This window comes from Prionailurus bengalensis, chromosome D4 (genome assembly GCF_016509475.1).
Source record: "Prionailurus bengalensis isolate Pbe53 chromosome D4, Fcat_Pben_1.1_paternal_pri, whole genome shotgun sequence".
NCBI lineage: Eukaryota > Metazoa > Chordata > Mammalia > Carnivora > Felidae > Prionailurus > Prionailurus bengalensis.
This window is the reverse complement of record NC_057359.1, coordinates 70004365-70026024: the sequence shown is the minus strand read 5'-3', so window position 1 is coordinate 70026024 and position 21660 is coordinate 70004365. Positions and strand designations below refer to the sequence as shown.

Sequence of the window (21660 nt, the reverse complement as noted above, 5' to 3'; positions counted from 1 at the left end):
TGGGCTCAGGTCATGATCTCGCAGTTTGTGAGTTCGAGCCCTGCGTTGGGCTCTGTGCTGACAGCTCAGAGCCTGGAGCCTGCTTGGGATTCTGTGTCTCCCTCTCTCTCTGACCCTCCCCCACTCACACTCTGTCTCTGTCTGCCTCTCTCTCAAGAATAAACAAACATTAAAAAAACAAAACACTACAGGTTATAATTTTCCCCATGAAATGTACTACCAGTTAATTGAAAACATTCAGCTCCCTTCAGAGCACTGATGAACCTGTAAATACTAGGATAATTTAAAAAGTACTTAATTTCTCCCAAATCCCATCTGTGTTTAAAGATCCCAGTTTCCTGTTCACATACTTATTATATTTGTAATCATCTCTTTTTGTCCTACCTGCTGAGAAATACAGTTATAGCAAGTTTTGTCCTACTTGCTGAGAAATAGTTGAGAATTTGCCGAAAGTTTCACAAATATTTTATTTGGAGTGTAGGAAGAACTGGTTAATATTAAAGGCTGAAACCATTATTAATTTGATGTTCCACTTTTTTTTTAAATTTTCTTTTATCATTTATATATTTTTGAGAGACTGAGCACAAGTGGGGAAGGGGCAGAAAGAGAAGGAGACACAGAATCCGAAGCTTGCTCCAGGCTTTGAGGTGTCAGCACAGAGCCCGATGTGGGGCCTGAACCCACAAACTGTGGGATCACGACCTGAACTGAGTCAGATGCTTAATTGACTGAGCCACCCAGGTGCCCTGACATTCCACTTTCTAATGTATCCAGAATGCCTTTTGCTCTGATTAAAGATCATTGCTGTCCTAGGCATCATTACTTTGTGGCTGTAGTGGCAGTTGGTTTTCTGTTTATGACCATCTTTCTCTCTCTCTCACACACACACACACACACACACACACACACACTCACACACACACGCAAGTTACCACTTCTGATTTACTATATAAATTACTACAAGTATATAAAACTGCTGTGAGTTGTGAACATTGCAGATTTGACTTGACTCACTATTTGACTCTTTCCCATAAGCCAGCTTTGTGATGTGTGTCATATTTAGGCCTCAGGAAAGTACTTAGTTACTGCTTGCCTTGGCCTTTGGGCATCACTCATGTATAGTTGAGATCAGGACTATTATATTTGTGAATGTCAACATCTCTAGTAAACAATCTCTTGAGGTACAATTTAAAGAATATATGAAGATATTTCTTGTTGAGGAAACATTGAGTATATGTAACATATTCTTGATTAAGGCAGATGATGCAGCCTGCGTAGTTAGCAGGGAAGTGAGGAGTCTGTCTCTCAAAGCACAAGGAGTAAAGCTTGTAGATGGAGCTCCTAGTATAGCTGAAATGCTGCTCAGGAGGTCCTCATATCTTAAAAAGATCTCCAGTGAGTACGAAATTGAAAACAATGATTCACCCTCTTAATTTTCTTGTTTTCTTTCTGAGTTTTTCACATTCTTAGACCAGTGGTTCTCAAACTTCAGCATGTATCAGAACCATTTTTAGGGCTTGTTAAGGTACAGATTGCTGGGCCCCTGCCCGGTTTCTTTTTCAGTAGATCTGGAATTGAGCCCAAGAATTTGCATATCTAGTAGGTTTCCAAGCAGTTCTGATGCTGCTGGTCCATGGACCACACATTGAGAACCTCTGCCCAGGTACTGACTATCCCAGTGTCCCAAAACCACTTCTGCTGGTGCTGAATAAGGCAGATACATGTATGGACAGAGCAGAATGAAAGGCTGAATAAGGCAGATGCATGTATGGACAGAGCAGAATGAAAGGGAGTTTGTGGGGGAGAGTGGGTCTAATAGCTAAGGAAAGCTTGAAGGGAATCCTAAATGGTAGAAATAAGCATTAGGGTCGGAAGTCAAGGCTTCCTACATATGATTCATTTGTAGCCATGTGTGATAACTGATCAATAATTTGTCAGTTAATGATTGTTTAAATACATTGAATTCCAAGAGTTATTGGTGCAGTACACTAAAAATGTGCTGGTTTTTAATTTTTTCTTTTTTCTTTTAAATTAGTTGGCTTCCTGAAGCTCAGGTAGTCCAAAGAGCCCTCAATTCTGCGGCTAACAACGTGTATCAGTATGGAAGAGAGTGGATAACCCACAAGGTAAGGGAAGAGCCTCTCTTTGTGGCTTTCTCTTTGTAGGTTCTTCATTGGTAGGACTTACTGCTTTAATAAAGTATAAATGGAGATTCTGTTTAGAATAGTTTGTTTTTGAAATAGGCTTAAATCTACCAGACAACAAGAAATGTACAATGAAATTAAACTTTCTGGATGATTGTATTTAATAGTGCTAGTGGGGCGCCTGGGTGGCTCAGTCAGTTAAGTGTCCGACTTCAGCTCAGGTCATGATCTCACAGTCCGTGAGTTCGAGCCCTGTGTCAGGCTCTGTGCTGACAGCTTGGAGCCTGGAGCCTGCTTCAGATTCTGTGTCTCCTTCTCTCTCTGCCCCTTCCCTGCTCATGCTCTGTCTCTCTCTGTCTCAAAAAAAAAAAATAAAAACATTAAAAAAAAAAATAGTGCTAGTAGCCTGAACAGAGATATTTGTCCTTTGCTTCTTGTTCAAGGTAGATATTCATTTTGTCCTAATGCACAAATAATGATCATTAAGATTGGTCAAATAAGGATTTGTGGAGAAGAAAACGTTGTTAGCAAATATTAAATATTATCTGCTGGTGACTGTGGTTGGCATTTCTAGTTTGTTTCTTTTCATCTTTCCAAGAAATTTGCAGTAGTCTGAATTATTTCACCCAGTTTACAGAGGAGGAAACAGGCTTAGCAAGGCTAAGTAAATTCCCAGTGGTCACGTTGTGAATTGCAGACTTGGTTTCAAACTGAAGACTAATTCTAAATCCCTTGTTGTTTCTACTATAGCATGCTAGAAGTTCATGCCCAAAACTGGGTTAGGTGCTTTAACATGGCACTTGAGAGAAACGCTGAAGGAATGATATATCTTAGATGAATAAAGAGAAGGAAGAGTGTATATTAAGGAGTGTTTTTGTGAGCCAAGATGTGGAGACAGGAGTCTGCTTGAGGAGATTAGTCTATCTGAAGCTTTGCAGAAGGAAATGAAGGATAGAGGAAAAGGCACAGTTATTGCAGGTGAGGGTTAGACTCCATGGGACAAATTTGGGATATCCTTTTATTCTCTACCCCCCAATAGTGCCTATGAGAAGGACGGTAATTTGGAGTTTTAATAGATTGAAGTAATTAGGATCATCTAGGGATTAACAAGGTTTGTTGCAGTTAGATGTATGCCCAGAAAAAAAGTATTGGTATGTGATTCCTTGTTCAAAATTCAAGAACGAAGTCTCAAAAAAAAATTATCTTGGAAATTACGCTGTCCACCTGTGTATAGTAATCTAACCTAAGGATGGAATTATTGTTGAGTAAAAAGTTAAGAGAAAGATCTGTGTTACTGATTTTCTTGAGCCCATACCAGGTAACCAAATCAAATGCCACATGGAAGTCTTTAAAAAATATTTGGTGAATAAGTGAAAGATAAGTCTATTGGTATAGATCTCATAACTATCATAGAAGAAGATCCAGCCATTGCAGAAGCCTCTTAGACCTCTAGAAATATATTGGCTGACTTACTCTGCTGAAAGCATAGTATTTAATTTTTTACTATATTTTTGGTATATAATTTGTATTCTGAAAATCTACCTACTTGGGGAAAGCTGGAGAATGTTCCTTAGAAATTACTTAGAGAAAAGATAAGTTTGAAACCTTTTGTTCGAGACTCTAAAAGGAAAAACAGCTGAAGAGAGAAGAGTATTTGTAACAAAGATGGTAACATACTCATGGTCCTGATTTAGAAGACATGAGGATAATATCTAAAACCAGCCATTGAATGTGTATTGACTGACGAATGGATAAATAAAATGTGGTGTATCTATATACGATTACCTGCCATAAAAAGGAAGGAAGCACTGATACATTCTACAATATAGATGAACCTTGAAAACATTATGCCAGTTGAAAGCAGTCATAAAAGAACACATACGTATGATTCCATTTGTATGAAACATCCAGAAGAGGCATATCTATAGAGACAGTAGAGTAGTGGTTTCCAGGGGTAGGGAAGATTGGGGGAAATGGTGGAGTGACTGCTAAGAAGTATGGTGTTTCCTTTTGGGGTAAGGAAAATGTTTCAAAATTGCCTGTGGTGATGGTTGTGTAAGTTTGAATATACTACAAGAAATATTGAATTACTACCCTTAGGTGGGTGAATTGTAAGGTGTGTGAATTATCTCAATGAGGTTGTTTAAAAAAAAAGAACCATTGAAGTTATAGGGGTAGCTTTTCTTTTTTTTTTTTTCTTTATTTTTTATTTTATTTTATGAATTGTTTTTCAATATATGAAATTTATTGTCAAATTGGTTTCCATACAACACCCAGTGCTCATCCCAAAAGGTGCCCTCCTCAATACCCATCACCCACCCTCCCCTCCCTCCAACCCCCCATCAACCCTCAGTTTGTTCCCAGTTTTAAGAGTCTCTTATGCTTTGGCTCTCTCCCACTCTAACCTTTTTTTTTTTTTTTTTTTTTTCCTTTTTTTTAAATTTTCCCTTCCCCTCTAGGGGTAGCTTTTCTAATAAGCTCAGATCTTATCCAGCTAAGAATCATGTAAGAATTGGGTCTCAGGAGCAAAAGTGTGGAAGGGTCTGAAGCTAGGGAAAAAGGTCATGCTCAGAAAGGGAAGACAGTTTTTTTGGGGTGTGTTAGGTATGGGCAGAGAAGGTTCCTGTCTTCCTTCCCCCCGTCTATGTTGTCAGCCTTATCTCCTGTATCCTCTATGCATTATTTGGGTTTTACCAAGGCCTGCTAGTTTGCTGTTTTCTCAAATCCAGCTTACTTTCTTCATTCAGCATCCTTGTTTGAGCTAACCTTCCTGCCTCATAAGTTTTTTCCAAAATTTGTACCTGGAGGCAGCAGGAGAATAAGTCATGAATGGGTTTTCCCTGTCCCTTCTCGACTATGACTAGAATGAAGAAAGTGACAGCCAGTCCACAAATGTGCCAGGCACTGTCCTAAGTGCTGGGGGAAAGCAGGAGACCAGAAAGAGTTACCACCCTCCTGGAGCTTACTCTGGTGAGCGGGGGTAGACATGAAACATGTCAACAGGTAACCGTTTCAGATAGAAAAGTGCTGTGATCAGGTAACATGGTAGAGAATGACCTGGGGTGATACTTTAGCTGGAATGCCACAGAATGTCTCTGAGAAGGTGATCTTTCCACTAACCCTGGAGATCTGGGAAAAGAAAGTTTCAAGTTGCGGGCATAGAAAATTCACAGGCTCTGATATTGGAGCAAGATTGGTTTAAGGAAAGAAAGAAGGCCAACGTGGCTGGAACAGGGGATGTGGTAACAAGACTAGCCATAGGTCATGACAAGAAGTTGGGATTTTATTTTTGTTATAAAGGTAAATACAGATTTAAAACAGAAAGGGATGTGACCTGATTTAGGATATTCAAAGCTCATTTTGGCTCCTTTATGGAGAGATAGGCAGGAATGGAGAAGGCAGGGCCCTGGCTAAAAGAATATTATTCCAACAGTCTAGAGGAGATTTTGAGAACTTTGACTAGGATGGTTGAAGTGGGAATTGAGAGAAATGGTCACATTTAACTTGTATTTCTGAGGTGGTTATGACAGGAATTACTCCTGGATTGGGTATGGAATGAAAGGGAAAGAAGTTTTTGGTTCGCCTGACTGGAAGGGTAGCTGTGCCATTTACTGAGATGAACAGATCTTGGAGGTTGTGGGGGGTCAGGTGGGTTACAGATAGATCGAGCTATAATTCTGTTTGGGGCATGCGAAGTTTGAGATCCCTGTCAGATTTCTAAGTTGAGATATCAGAAAAGGCATTTGGACACACGTAGCTGGGGCTCAGGGGAGAGATCTGGGCTGTAGGTGGAAGTTTGAATGTTGTCAGACTCACTCTACCTGTTACTCTGCCCATCGGTGGAGGTGAACTGTATTAGTATGATAAGGCTGCCATGACAGAGTATCACAGACTGGGTGCTCAGACAACAGAAATTTATTTTCTTATAGTTCTGCAGGCTGGGAGTTCAAGATCAAGGTGTTGGTGGGATTGGTTTCTTATGGGGCCTCCCTCCTTGGCTTGTAGATGCCTGTGTCTTCTCCACATGGTCTTCTGTCTGTGTGTGTCTGTCTCCTAATCTCCTCTTTTTGTAAGGACACTGATCAGGGGTGCCTGGGTGGCTCAGTCGGTTAGGCGACTGACTTCAGCTCAGGTCATGATCTCATGGTTTGTGAGTTCAAGTCCTGTGTCGGGCTCTGTGCTGACAGCTCAGAGCCTGGAGCCTGTTTCAGATTCTGTGTCTCCCTCTCTCTCTGCCCCTCCCCTACTCTGTCTGTCTCTCTGTCTCAAAAATAAATAAACATTAAAAAAAATATTTTTTTTTAATTTATAAGGACACTGATCTTGTTGGATTAGGGCCCACCCTAATGACATCATTTTAATTTGATTACCTCTTTAAAGACCTTATTTCCAAATACAGTCACATTCTAAGGTATAGGGTGAGGGGGGGGTTAGGATTTAGGAGGGACACAATGTATCCCATGACATGGCCTAAGGAGAAAGTACATATAGAAGAGGACCAAAGATAGGTTCTTAGAGCAGCTTTTGAAGGTCACAGAAGCAAGCCAGCAGAGAAGGTGGAGGAGTAGTAGTCTGTGAGATGGGGGGGAACAGCCTGTGTTTATCTTAGAGGCTGAGAGAAGATGTTTCCAGAAAGACTTGGTCAGCCTGTGGCAAATGGCTGTTAAGATTCCAAGCAAAGTGAGAACAGAGAACTGCCCACTGACTTACCATCCCCATTTTATAGATGAGGTTATTCACCTTAAGTTACCCAGCATTCAAATGGCATTCTGACGGCTCTTAGTGCTTCACTGTCTTTCGTCTGCAAAGAGCATCTCAGACACCACCAATAATAGCTGTGCTTTGGTGATTGTAGACTTGTTTACTGTTGAGCTGTGCTGAAGTGGATGCCAGTTTGCGATAGTGCTTTATTGTGGTGAATGCCGCTATGCGGACAGCCTAGACTGGGGGCTCTTCTGGTTAAAGGGTGGGGGGGGGTGGTGTCTCAGAAACTGAGAGTAGAGGGACAGAAAGAACTGGTACTAGGCAGTCTGTGAGTATCTGGCAGTCATGATACCCAAAAGACAAATTTAAAGTAATTAAAAGAAGACCAGGGCTAATTGTGGCTTTTAGTTATTTTGGACAATTTGCTGTGTTAGGTGTTTTTTGTTCATAGGTTATATATGCTGTAGTTGAAAGAGTACTAGAGAGTTTTTAATCCTGCCTCTACCAGTTAGCTGCCTGACTTGGGCCTGTCGTAGGTTCTCTCTAAATCTGTTTTCTCATCTTGAAAGAACAAAGGTGATAAAGACCTTTTTCTGACCTAACCCTTGGGGTTGTAATGATCACGTAATGTAGGTGAAAACCATTTGTAAGTTGTAAAATGCTATATGAAGATAATGGCTTCTATTATATTTACTAATTTGTGTTTGGTTTATGAATAAAGTATAGAGGAAAACATTGGGCAGATATGTTTGCACCAAATAAGTCTAAAAACTGGTTCAGATATCTGTAAGGACAGCATCAAGTAAGCAAAAGGTGTGGGTAGGCCACACAAAAGAAAATACTCATTGAAAACCAACACAGAAAAGTTGTCAGTATCGTACCTGAAGAAGAAAAGTATTTGGTTACAATTTCACAGCTATTAAATTATCTAAAAATTTATCAATCCATAAGGCTTTGGGAAAACTGGTTTATTCATACAGTGTTGGAAAATGTTAATTGGTATACTCCTTATGGAAGACAGTGCATAGCAAGAGCCATTAAAGTGCCTATTTCCTTTGATTCCTATACATTTATCATGCTATTAGTAATAAGAAAAAAAAAGTTGTGTATAAGGACATTCATTGCAGTGTTACTTGTGACATTAAAAATTGGGAACCATCTCCATATCCTATGATTGGGTAATGATAAACTAATATCAGAACTTAAGGTAGAGTGTGCAACTCTTCATCTTGGAGTTGTGAGTTTGTGCCCCACCTTGGGCATAGAGATTACTGAAAAATAAAATCTTAAAAAAAAAAAACAAAACAAAACTAATATGGAACCATTAAAAGTAAGGATGAAAGTGATGAAGTGATGAAAAATTCTAAATTATGTTTATAAACACAAAAAGTCGCAGAGGATATAGAATAACGGAAGCATTTGTGGTAAGGAAGTGGGACTACAAATCAGTGTTTATCTTTTAAAAAATGTTTTTACTATTATGCTATTGTTTGTTTTTAGAGTGTGCAAGCAGGGGTGGGGGGCAGAGGGGGGGAGAGAGAATCTTAAACAGGATCCACACTCAGCATGGAGCCCAATACATGGCTCCATCTCATGACCCTGAGATCATGACCTGAACCAAAATCAAAAGTTGGACGCTCAACCAACTGAGCCACCCACACACCCCTATGTTATGGTTTTAATAACAAAAATGCGGCGTATTATAATGAATAACTTTCCTCAAAGTTATCTTGTCTCACTGTACTTGATTCCCACAAACCCGGAAGCCAGTCTCATCATCAGTCATAACTCTGAGACCTGATGCCTCTTAGCAAACTATGGGAAATATTTGTGTTTATAGCTAAGGTCCTAAAATTTTACTTGACGTTCTGTGGTAATTCTTAACACCAGTGATAAATGTAACATGAGATTTCTGTGTAATGGATAAACACTTGGGCCACATGCAACATATTTGTCTCTGGCCAGATAAGATTTGCTAAGTCAGTGATCATGGCTTCACATGTACCTTTCTCTTACAACCTGAGGTGGCTCTCTTAGAGACCCAGAAATAGAGGAAAGCAAAAAGCCAAAAAAAAGCAAGGGAATTTGCTGGGAATATTGAAGAGTACAGAGTTTAAGGAAAGATTATAAGATGGCTAGAGGCAATTAAATAGTCTGGAACATTTTAGTTTGATTTGGAACAAATATAAAGACCCAGCATGAATTAATTTTACTGGATTGTTGCCTGAGATATTAAACCAGATTATATCTATTTCTTCCAGCTTCATAAAATTCTGGGAGATAAGGTGAACAATACTGCTGTAATTGAAAAGCAAGTACTAGAACTTTGGGACAGATTGTATCATTCTTGGTTTGTAAAGGTAAGTTATTAGATGATTTCGATTTTAAATTTATAAAGTCCTTTTATTTTACAGATTCATTGACTAGATACATATTGACTAGATAGATATTAACATTGGATGTCATTTATTGAAATTTGGAAGCTACAGGGTCTTAAACCTCAGGTCACTAAAAGTCAGCTTGAGTTGATGGTTAATCTCCGTGGCAGAACCTGCCTGTCACTGTGCTGTATTGTATTCCATCCTCTGTTCATTGTTTTACTTTTTAAAAAATACTTTATTTGTTTTTGAGAGAGCAAGCAAGTGGGAGAGGGGCAGAGATGGGAGACAGAGGATCCGAAGCAGGCTCTGCCCAGACAGCAACGAGCCCAATGGAGGGCTTGAACTCCCAAACTGTGAGATCATGACCTTAGCCCGAAGTCAGATGGTCACTGCGTGAGCCACCCAGGCACCCCTCCTCTGTTCATTATTTTCAACAGCATCTCATCTTTGTACAGTTGAAATGTAACATAAACCACAGATATAATGTTAATTTTTTAATGGCCACAATAAAAAGCTAAAACAGGTGAAATTAATTCTAAAAATATTTCACTTACATCACTATACCCAATATATTATTGTTTCAGTATATAAGCAGTGGAAGAAAAATCTTAATGCAATATTTTATAGCCTTTTTTTTTTTTCCTATAAGTCTTGGAAATCATATGTATTTCGTACTAATACCACATCTCAGTTTTTGGATTAGCCACATTTGAAGTGCTGATAGCCACATGTACATAGTGGCTACTGTTTTAGATAGTAGAGCTCTAGACATTAAGAACTTGTCTCTTTGAGGAAGGAAAATAGATCCAGAAGTTTGGAGATGTATATTTTTAATCACCCTTACCTGCTACTTGTGCTGATAACACTCTTCAGAATTTCTGGCGGAAAATAATACCATTTACCACTAAATTTAAAAACGATGGTTTTGAAAAGCAGCTGGTTGCATGGGGCCATACTGTATACTGCGTTGGCAGGGCCTGTGGACCCTCAGGGGCTGTGCTATGGAAGATAACTATCCAGTGGGGAAGGAGGTAGAGAATGAGATAAGGTGGTAAATTTTGACAGGGTTGATGGTAAGGAGAAGAGCATGTATGTATCATCCTTTTAACTTGGGGTAGAAGGGAGGAAAGCTCAATTTCAAGTTTGAGTTGGTTGCATAGTGACCTGTTTTCACTCCTGGGATGAATTGAGGGAAGCCGGCTGGTTTTTGTGAGTTTCAAAGACTGGAGGTTAGAACTAATTGGGGAATCCCTAGGCAGTAATCTGCTGAAGAACTGGTCAATTGGAAAGGTTATATCTATTTTTTCTGCTGACTCTGGGACTTGTGCTTACAAACAGCTTTTTTTCTATGCCTCACCCCTTTTGAGCTTCATTGTATGGCCCAGGGAAGTCAGTGTTTTAGAAGCATAGGTTTGTAAGTAGGTAAGTATGTTGCTTTCTTTCCTAACGCCTAATGTCTTCATTGCATAATGAAGGTTGATATATCACTACGATGTTAGCAAAAGTGTCAGAACAGAAACAAAATGTTAAGAACCTACTTATGTTTCTAATTTTAACCTCACTCGTCATTTTGTTTATTCATATCTCTTTCAAATTTAATTATTCCTGCATTCTTGTCAATGTATTTCTCTTCCATATGGATGAGTTAGATTTTTCTCCCCATTTTTGTTTCTTTTTCATTTATCCCCCATTTTGTTGAGATATAAATGACATGTAACATTGTTCTAGTTTTTAATGTACTTTATATTCCTCTCTCCCCCTTGCTTTCTTTATCTTGTATGGAAGGTTAATAATTAGGGGAGTGGGATGAGGAAAGAAAGAAAAAAGCAAAAATGGGGACCCCCCAAAAGGTAGAGGGGCTCAAAAGAGGAAAAAAAGAAAGTAAATGTTGTGTTGGTGTACAGTCAATATGTATTGAGAAATGAAGGTTGTTCATAAATGTATTAAAAAGGAAGTGCTTGAGCTCAGCTGACAGGTGGTATCTAGAAGGTATCTAAAGAAGAAGAAAAAATGTATTTCATATTTTAGGTCTTTAGGTAAAGTTCTTAGCTGATTTCTTAAATAATGCAAAGTTTTTCACCTTTGAGTAACTACTCAAGTGCTCAAGTGGACATAAAACAAAATAGAGTATTTATACTTCTTATGCTTTTGGAGATTTCATGTCTGAACCGTTTTATTCCATAGAATGTAACGCATTCTGGAAGGCACAAAGGACACAAGATGCATATAAATCGTCAGAATAGCTGGCTGGGAGACATCCTGGACTGGCAGGATATCGCTTCCTTTGTTCACGAGAACATTGAGACATTTCTTTCGGTAAGAAATAGAATTTTTAGTTAAACTGGACTTAGAAATAAAAATAGAAATTCTAATTTCCAGTTTTCTGTGCACATTTAGAGGCCTTTAGTTACCTTGTTTTTAATGCCACAACATTTGCCATTTTGAGAGTTCTAAATGCACTAGAAAGATGTCTAAAGACCATAGGCCTCAGGAGTAGCTCCCCTGGTGCCTTCTCTGTGGTTGGAGAGTAACCGAGAAATGCTGAATCAGGAAGCATATGTGAAGTGTTGTGGGCTCTCAGATTCTGAGATAGGTATCTGTCCCTTAGGCTGACTAAAATGTCGCTGGACCACTAGAGAGAGATCGGCCTTTCTGGTGTGCAAAGTCTTTGGCAGATAGAAATCTGGTTCCACTTACATTAGAGAGATTGGATGTCCTTCAAAGGCTCAGCTTGTTGTTTACCACCCATTTTCCCACCATGCACCACCCACCTCTGCCTTGTTTGCCTAACGGTCGGTCGAAGGCAGCAAGGAACAGCTTGCAGCATTGCTGAAGTTTTAACAACCACTCTTGGTTCAACAGTGTGTTTTATAAAGTGTCCTGGCATGTGGCTTTTCACAGAGATGAGAGGATTTTCTTGTGAATGGACTGGTGACTTTCATCAGTTTAACAAAAGTTGAGGTTTGCAATGCTAGATTTTTTTTTTTTTTTTTAAAGATTTTAAGTAATCTCTACAACTAGTGTGGGGCTCAGACTCAACCCTGAGATCAAGAGTTGCACCCTGTACTGGTTGAGCCATCCAGGTGCCCCGCAATGCTAGATTTTTTTTTAAAATTTTTATCAAACTATTAATAGATGACCATAGCAGAGAGTCAATAATAGTTTAAGATTTTCAGTAAAAAAATGACAGTGCCCTGCTTTGTGCTTCTCCACTTCAGTCTCATTTTCTGGAAACAGCTGTCAATTCTTTTAGCTTTCTCTGGTATTTATCTCTAAATTTCCAAAATAATATTTATACTGGTCTTTCTTGGTTTTGTAACTTTAGGTATTATCTTTTGGCTTCCTAATTTGGAAGATGAAGATAAAGATGTGACTCTGAAGTCCCTCAGTGCTCTCTTCTGTCACCTGTGGGGTTTTCTTACAGCTCTTTCGGTTCCTCCCCCAATCCCTGCACTCACACTTGCCCTTCTTCCCACTCACCTAATACAGCTATCACAGTGTGGAGTTAAATCTAGAAATTCATGTCCTTCAGTTCTAAGAGTTTATGTGTTTGATAATCTGTTTTCTCTAGTCCAGTGGTTGTCAAACTTCTTGGTCTGAGGATTCCAGAGTTTTTGTTTGTTCACGTGGGTTCTGTGGATTATTATTGTATTAGCAGTTAAACCTGAGAACTTTAAAATATTTATCAGTTCACAAAAAATGACATTATATATTAACACATTTTTTGCATCTGCAAAATAACTCTTTTCCAAAACAAAAAATGACTCAGTGAGAAGAGTGACTTTCTTTTACTTTTTTGCAAATCTCTTTAATGTCTGGATTCTCATACCTGCTTCTGCATTCAGTCTATCGGAATACATTGTTTTGATCGAAGTATCTGAGGAAAATCCAGCCTCATACAGATACGTAGTTGGAAAAGAGGGGAGTCTTTTAATAGCCTTTTCAGATAATTGTGGCTATTCTTTGATACTACACCAAAACTCAACAAATGGTACTTTTTAAATGTTAATTGCAGTGTGGAATTTGAAACCATATCAATATAAACTTTTTTGTACTGCCTTACATGGAAGTCCATTGATTTGTCTTGAATAGAAATGGGTCTTTTACTCTTATATGCTTTTGTAATATGCACTGGTCATTTAGACTATTGGTTCACTGATTTTCTGTACATCCTCTAAATATCAACACATTTTCTTATAAAGTATAAAAAAAAAATCACATTCTTTAACGTCACTACCTGTCTCATCAGAAAAAAAATCTTAATGCGTCGAAGTCAACCCTTGATCGGATTTTTTATTTCTGCCTATATTCTTGTAATATCTGATAGCTCTCATGGTCTGAACCTTTCTTCCTAATCCCCTTGGGTACACAGAAATGTTACTTGATTGTTGTTGGAGACTACCAGTCTACAATTAATGTCTTCAGTTAATTTCTTAAGAATTGTCACAGAGTATTTCCTATCAGGGTGACCCAGAAACTATTTAAAAACTTTTTTAATAAAAATTCCAAAATGCCAGAAGCCCCCAAAAGAATGCATGTAAAAATCACAAATAAGGGTATTGTTGGTTTGTTTCTTGGAATCAGTGGTATTATTCATCCATTCTTTGTCCCACAAGGTCAAATGGTCAGTCATGCATATTTTTGTAGGCATTGCAAGGCATTTTGAAGATATTATGTAAGGAGTTATTGTAAATGAAACCAGCCTGCAAAGGCTCTCCTGTGAAGACTAAGCTGAGGTTTGCAAGAAATGCCGGGGACAACAAAATACGCCTTTATAAATGATACATTTGAGATAGGAAAGGAATGGATAGGCCTTTCATAGAACAGATGGTGTAACTTGCACATATGACAAAAAACAGAGCTGCTGTTTTGGAAAGGGCACACCAAAATAAAACCAGACGTTAGAGTTCTGGTCCCAGCTCTAGTTCCAATTATTAGCTCCAAGGCCCTTGGGCAAGTTTTAAAACATCTCTGAGCTTCAGTTTGTCTATCTTTAAAATGAAGTTGGTATCCTCTGCACTGCTTCTCTCACGGGACAGATATTGTCAAGAGGGAATTTAAGTTCCTGAGAAGATAGGAAATGAAAACATCTAGGTGTGCCACAGATACTGTACATCTTCTTCTAGTAGTGTTTAACGTGTATTATAGTAGCATTTAGCATATATTAGTGACCGTTTTAATAACTGATTCTAGTGAATTTACAGGTGATGGATCAAAGGAATTCAGTAGGGTCATCGTCTATCTGAAGAAAGATAGTCAGCTGTAGAGCTCTGCCCTTGACCCTATCCTATTTATTGTGATTTTAGTGAAATCATCGAAGTGATACTTTTGTATTTGTAGGTGAATCTAAGTTGGAGATGGCAAGAGGGGAGGCAGCTAATAAGACAAATACTAGAATGTTCATGTCTGCACTAATGATCCTATACAGGTTGCATTCTGGCATATTCTCCTGTAGTTTTTTTTTCTACACATATCATTTTTACATAGTTAAAATCATGCTATATATAAAATTTTTGTTTCCTACGTTTTACTTTTTTTAATTATGATTTTTTAATGTTTATTTTGGGGAGAGAGACAGAGCATGAATGGGGGAAGGGCAGAGAGAGAGAAGGAAACACAGAATCTGAAAGCAGGCTCCAGGCTCCAGGCTATCAGCACAGAGCCCAATGTGGGGCTCAAACCCACGAACTGTGAGATCATGACCTGAGCCAAAGTGGGAAGCTTAACCAGCTGAGCCACCCAGATGCCCCATTTTCAATTTATAATTATGTCATAAAATGTTTTTCTGTGTTATGATACACATATCTTTAATGGCTACCTGATATGATTTGGAGCTAGATTCACTGTGATTTTCTTAACCATTTTCCTTACTATTCAACGTTCAAGTGTTTTCAGATGATAACGTACCCCCCCCCCCCCCCCCAATAAAATACTACTCCGTCCTTGTCTTTTCACTTTCTGGTACTAACGCTCTTGTATTGAAAGCAGAGTAGATAGCTGTCGGAACTTCTTTCCTCAGGATTAGTTCTAATGGTTCAGCTTTCCCTCTTCATCAGATCTTAGAGTCTCTGTGGATTGTCATGAGCCGAAACGTGAGCCTGCTTTTCACCACGGTCACCACCCTCCTGACCATCCTCTTCTACAGCGGGACGGCCCTTCTCAATTTTGTGCTATCTCTGGTATGTACATGTAGATAAGAGCATGTTACCTCTCCTTCTTCAATGAAGCGTTTTCTTGGTTCTGTTTGTGTTTCCTTCCTGTAGTTTCCAAATGTGATTTTTTAGGAGATACTGTCCTTTGTTTTGCAGATAATTTTCCTGACCACACTATTTTATCTATTAAGTTCCAGTGATGAGTACTACAAGCCAGTGAAGTGGGTGATAAGCCTGACACCACTATCTCAGCCAGGTCCTTCTTCTAATATTATTGGCCAGTCTGTGGAAGAAGCTATCAGGTAGGGATAAGATTTATGCTATTCTTATTTCCTTTAGACACTGCTTTCTGTGAGAAGCCTGTTTTCAGTCTTGAGCCTTTCTAATAATCAGTGCAAAACTAGTGACAGACCCTGATATTTTCAAAATTTTTAATTTCCTTTTGAGAGAATAATGTGAGCAGCGCAAGTTTCGATAAGAAGAAAAATTCAGTTTCGGTATCCTGCTGTCAGCCCTGTGAGCTACAGCCCCCTCGCCCCGTGCAGGCTCTTGCTCCCACCGCAGCTCATGTCGCTTGCTGGGGAGAAACCCCTCTTGTACCACGCATACACCTCCCCCTTCTCTTAGAGCTCAGGAACTGCGGCTTTGTCCCGGCAGAAGAATAAATGGTCTTTCTATTTCTTCCTCTCTCCCTCTGCAGCTGGGCTCTGTGCCCTTTGCGTGAAGTTAGCCTGGAAACTGGAAATGCAAAGATTTTGGTTATTTTTAAGTCATGGGCTGGATGTGCATCACAGGTTCTGGCCAGAAACTTCCCATGTCTTCTGGGGTCCATGTATTGCAGGCTGGGCTTTTGAATGAGATGATTCCTCAACTTTTTTTTCTTCATACGCTCTTTCCAAGTCACTGCCTTCTGCCCTCCTTTTTCCTCTTTGTCATTTCAGGTAGGGAAAGGCCTTTTGCAGCTCAAACCTAGCTCTGCTCCTTCCCTACCCTTTCCTCTTATTGCTTGGGACTTGTTAGAGTTCTACTACATTTTTACTGCTTATGAATAGCTATACCCAAATTAAATCCTCATATCATCCGTTAGAGTTTCTTTTTGTAATAAGTTGTTAGCCAGGTGTTCTTAAACTTATTTTGAATAGTGAATCATTGGTTGGCATTTATGTTTCCACTTATTTTTAAGAAATAGCATTGCTTGGAGGCACCTGGGAGGCTCAGTCGGTCGGTTAAGCATCCAACTCTTCATCTCCACTGAGCTCATGATCTCACAGTTTGAGTTTGAGCCCTTCATCAGGCTCTGCACTGACAGTGTGGAGTCTGGTTGGGATTCCCTGTCTCCCTCACTCTCTGCCCCTCCTCTGCTCTCTTGTGTGCGCTCACTCTCTCTCTCTCTCAAGAATAAATAAAATAAAACATGAAAAAATTATTATAAAAAATAGCATTGCTTTGAACTAGTCTTCCACAGAAATCTTGATTTGACTGGATAATTCTCTCTGACTGATCTTGGCTTATTTCTTCATTGTGTTTATTTAATAACTGGTTGAGGATACCATTTTGGTCTCTGAAAAACCTTAGTTACATTCAAATAACACACATGTTCTTGAAATATATTCTTCCTAGAAAGTTTGCTGGGTTTTCTTTCTTTTTCCTACTAGCAAGGCCTGGGTAAAGTCTTCAATATCTTGCTTCCTTTATTAGCCATCAGGTAGAATTTTAAAAATGCCCTTATCCTCTCTGGTGCTCTTGGGTATCCACATGGGGCCATCTATGTAAAGATTCCAAGTTTGGGAGTGCATCATCTACTGTAACAGTTTTCAGGGTGAAGCTATCTTCAGGGAAGTCACTTGCTGGCTTTAGCATTCCTTTTAAGCCTGCACAACCATTGGTTATCATCTTTATTGAGTAAATAAAATGCTGAAAACTCTTAGCAATAAATTCACGTTAGTTTAAGTGACATCTGTCTGGCTTAAAGAAGTTTGTGTAAATAACTCGACCAGAAAGAAAAATAACCTTCAGTCTTCCCAGTAGGATGAAACTAGTGAATCAACCCTATCAAAGGCTGGCAGAATCCTTTCAGTCAGTGTAACTTAAGCCAAGCCTTACAGAAAAATATCTACCTTGTCCCATTAAGAACTTCAAGAAAGCTGATACTTCATTTTCCTGAAGTAACCTTTATTAGCACTGACTGTTGTTCTCACAAAAGCTTTTCTGTTTTTAAATCACAGTTCTTGAGTTTTCTCTTGTTCGGCTTTCTTAGAGTGAACCGCTGGTCAACTGTCCTCTGTCTGTCTGGCATTGAGTCACTTTTGTTTTCATACAAATATGCCAACTCCTTTGTTTTAAACTTAATACTTTAATGTCATCGTTGCTTGGAGTTGGTAAGCGGAGCTGTGACTTGCACGTCGGTCCAGCTGATTGAAAGCACATATCCTTCCGGTATACCACAATGCCTTCTTCCAGGAGGAGCTGGTTGAGGCAGAAGATGATGACTTAACTTTGTGGTACTGTTAAGACTGTTTAAATAGTCACATGAGGCTGGCGGCTAAAAATTCAGGTCTTTGGCCCACAAGGGCATTTGAGGTTAGAAAGAGTGTGGTCATCTACAGAGATAAGAAATAAATGCCTTTTTACAAATTAGATTTGCCTTATTTTCTTGGGATTGTACAGACTAAGTATGCACTGTAACAGTAGCCCATGTCTTGGTTCCAAAGCATACTAGTACAAAACCCATTTATTTTATCATGTCTTTTTTTAAATTTAAAATTTTTTTTTTAACGTTTTATTTATTTTTGAGACAGGGAGAGAAGAGCATGAACAGGGCAGGGTCAGAGAGAGGGAGACACAGAATCTGAAACAGGCTCCAGGCTCTGAGCTGTCAGCACAGAGCCCGACACGGGGCTTGAACTCACGGACCGCGAGATCATGACCTGAGCCAAAGTCGGCCGCTTAACCGACTGAGCCACCCAGGCGCCCCATATTTTATCATGTTTTTAATATAGGAAAAAGTTAAACCCTCAGTACCAGAACTGTAATCTTAATGGCTCTCAAAATTGAAAACTACAGTACAGACTAGTTAATTTGTCTGGCCCATTTGTGTAACCACGGCTATATCAAGTTATGTGAATTAAAGATTATAACTCCAGACGATTTTTAGCAGTCTCCGTGCTTATTATCTCTTTCTTTCCTGGGTCAGATGCAGGACCTGGAATGTACAGGTTTTATAGAGATGCCTCTGTAGAACCTTCTTACATATGTAAGATAATAGTAAGTTCTAGTTTTTAGAGCTCTTGTCACATTTTTCATTCTGAAGGATTGTGTTCAAGATGGAATATGTTTCTTCACGGACAAAGATTTTAAGAGGAAAAATATTAAACAAGTGTTTATGAAAATGTTATTATACGGTCCTCAGAGGGCACTTCAGTCTACAAATTATCAGTGATCTCAGATTTTATAAACATCAATCATTAGTCATCATCAGTGTTGCAGTCAAGTGGAAATCGTTCAACTCATTTTATATGATCCATCAATAAGTTAAAAGTGGAATTGAAATTGGGAGTTAACTGCATGACCAGGCAGTGGCAGTGTCTTGGCTTTTGAAGCTTTGCCTTATGAAATATGTGGCTACTTGATGATCACCGTCTCGTTGAATTGTTGAACCTCAGTTAGGATTCTCAGATCTGAATAAGTGTTCTTCGAAATTGAATACGTTTGTGTGTTCATTTGGGTTTTCGTTTCATGAATTTTTCAGTTAGTGGCATGCATCCCCTACCCCCAAACCATTTTTGTCCCTTTAGAGCATGTCGTGTCCTGAATGTTTGCATCACATCCTTCTTCCCCGATGCTCCCATTCTGCTTGCTCTGGTGGAGATATTGCACATTACTAAGTTGCATGTTGTCACGGCCTCAGTGCAATTTAGTGTGTGTGATATTTTCACATGAGTGCATGCACACGGGTATGGCTCTTGCTTGTGGGATTACAGGTTTTCAGTGTCAGTGGGTGGGAGTCTTCCTTATGAATTAGATGGGAGAATGTATGTACTGAGTTTTTTTTTTAATTTGGAAAATGAATGTACTTTTCACCTCTATCCCTCCAACTATGGAGAATTAAAGGTATTGGGTTAAAAAAAAAAAATCAGTGCTGATCATTCAGTAATTCCGTATTTCCATTTTTGACTTTAAACAAATATTCGTTGCAAAGAAATTCTCATGAATCTAAGGTTATAAACATTTATTTAAATTAAAATGTGTAAGGAAGAGTTTAAAGCTGTAAGAGTGTATTTTCATTTATTCGAAGAGCTAGCTCTCCTAACACTGGAATAGAGTGACACAATCTGTTATGCATATTTGGGAAAATCATATTAGCTGGAGTTCTTCAATAATAACCAACTCAGTAAAAAGAATGCCTTTTTAACCTACTTGATTAAAGATTGGTCTAATAATTCTAAACCTTTACATCAAGTTTCCAAAGGAATGACCTTAAGAAACTTTGTCTTGTATTTAGTTTCTCATTGTGATGCTTTAAAGAATTGCTAAATTAATTTTAATAGCCTTGTAATAGAACTAGTGTTGAGATACAAATGTTTGCTATTTGCCTATATACTGTTCACTTTTTAATTAGAGTAAGCATCCATTATCAGCAGGCACTGTCAAAGACACAAAACCATGTAGTAATGATATAAAAACATTGAATTAATATTTCTACTGCCAAGGATTCCAGATGATTTAATGTGATGCCACTGTTGTACCCTTCTGTGTGTGACTGTGACTCACTGTTTTTCCCAGTGGGGATGGAAGGTTTCCGCAGAAGCGGCTTCTCCCTGTGCTTCTCAGCAGCATGCTAGCTCTGTGCGTACAGCGTGACCTTCCCTTCTGGAACAGGGAAATCCAGTCTCAACCAGGTTTCTGTGCTTTTTACTGTGTGGAGCTGGGTCTCTGGGACAGATGACCCCGGAAAGGGAGGGAGATGTAACTTCACGAGAGGTTAGGTAGTAATGAAAAGAGCTGGGGGATACTATGTACGATTGGTAATTTTATATGCTGTGTTTCTGGAAGCTGGCCTGCCCTCTCTACTACCTGGCCTTCTCTTGAGGGGCAGTACAGAACATTGGTAAGGTGACGCTTGTTGTTGTTGCCTAAGGGAACAATAATCTGATAGCCTTCCTAGTTGACCTTTAGAAAGAAAAGAGGGCAGAACCAGTGTAATGAAATGTTGGGAGCAGGCAGAATTTGATTTTGGATTCTTTCCTTTCTTTCCTTCTTACTTAGACACGTGGACGCTACCTGTCTATTGGTTTAGAGTCTTGTATCCTCTGAGGGCATAGAGCTCCTTGACTGTGGCTTATCATTCTCCCCAACCCCCTCCTTGCTTCAAATCGAATTCCAGCAAAAGCAGATCATCTGATCAAATCCTGGGTTGTCTGGCCAGTTTTCTCCTTTTAGAAAAGTAACAACAAACCCAGCTTCCTCGCCATCTCTCTTCCCAAGAACACCCCTTTGGTCAGAATTGAGAGTGGGCTAAGAGTTGAAGGAAAGTATTAGCAAACTTGTAAGAGTTAACAGTTTCATCTTAGAGTTTGTAAAGAGTGAGGAGAGAGGTGGTTAAGAACTAAATCTTAACCAGGCGCTTGAAACCAGTTCAAGCCCCTGGTGCAGAGAAATTAGATATACAGTTGACTCCTGAATAATGTGGGGGTTAGGAGACACCAGCGCCCTACACTGCCAAAAATCCACATAGGACTTTTGACTCTCCAGAAAGTTAACTGCTAATAGCTTACTGTTGACTAGAAACCTTACTTATAAGCAGTCAGTTAAAGCATACTTTGTATGTTGTTCTTATTGTATACTGTATTCTTAGTTTAGTAAGCCAGAGAAAAGAATATGTTATTAAGAGAATCATAAGAGAAAATACATTTTTTTAAGTTTACTTATTTTGAGAGAGAGAGAGAGAGAGAGACAGTGTGAGTGGGGGAGGGGCAGAGAGAGGGAGAGAGAGGGAATCCCAAGCAGGCTCCATGCTGCCAGCACAGAGCCTGATGTGGGGCTTGAACCCACAAAGCTGTCGGATCATGACCTGAACCCAAACCAAGAGTTGGATGCTTAACTGACTGAGCCACCCAGGTGCCCTGAAAATACATTTTCAATACCGTATCAAAAAAAAAAAAAATCCATATGTAAGTGGACTAGTGTAGTTCAAATGTGTTGTTTAAGGATCAGTCATACAGTTGTATAAACGAGGCATGGACACACATCTTTAGTACCGTACAGTATAAATGCACAATA

At 39.2% G+C, this 21660-nt stretch overlaps 1 protein-coding gene across 3 annotated transcripts in view; it reads left to right on the top strand.

Moving 5' to 3' along the window:
• Positions 1-21660, top strand: part of TMEM245 (transmembrane protein 245) — a 101279-nt gene that overhangs the window by 49681 nt on the left and 29938 nt on the right. For all 3 annotated transcript variants that reach the window (XM_043567193.1, XM_043567192.1, XM_043567194.1), the window contains 5 exons: positions 2036-2126; positions 9110-9208; positions 11414-11545; positions 15286-15408; positions 15538-15683. In XM_043567193.1, the coding sequence (XP_043423128.1) occupies positions 2036-2126; positions 9110-9208; positions 11414-11545; positions 15286-15408; positions 15538-15683 (591 nt within the window). The remainder of the gene's footprint in view (positions 1-2035; positions 2127-9109; positions 9209-11413; positions 11546-15285; positions 15409-15537; positions 15684-21660) is intronic.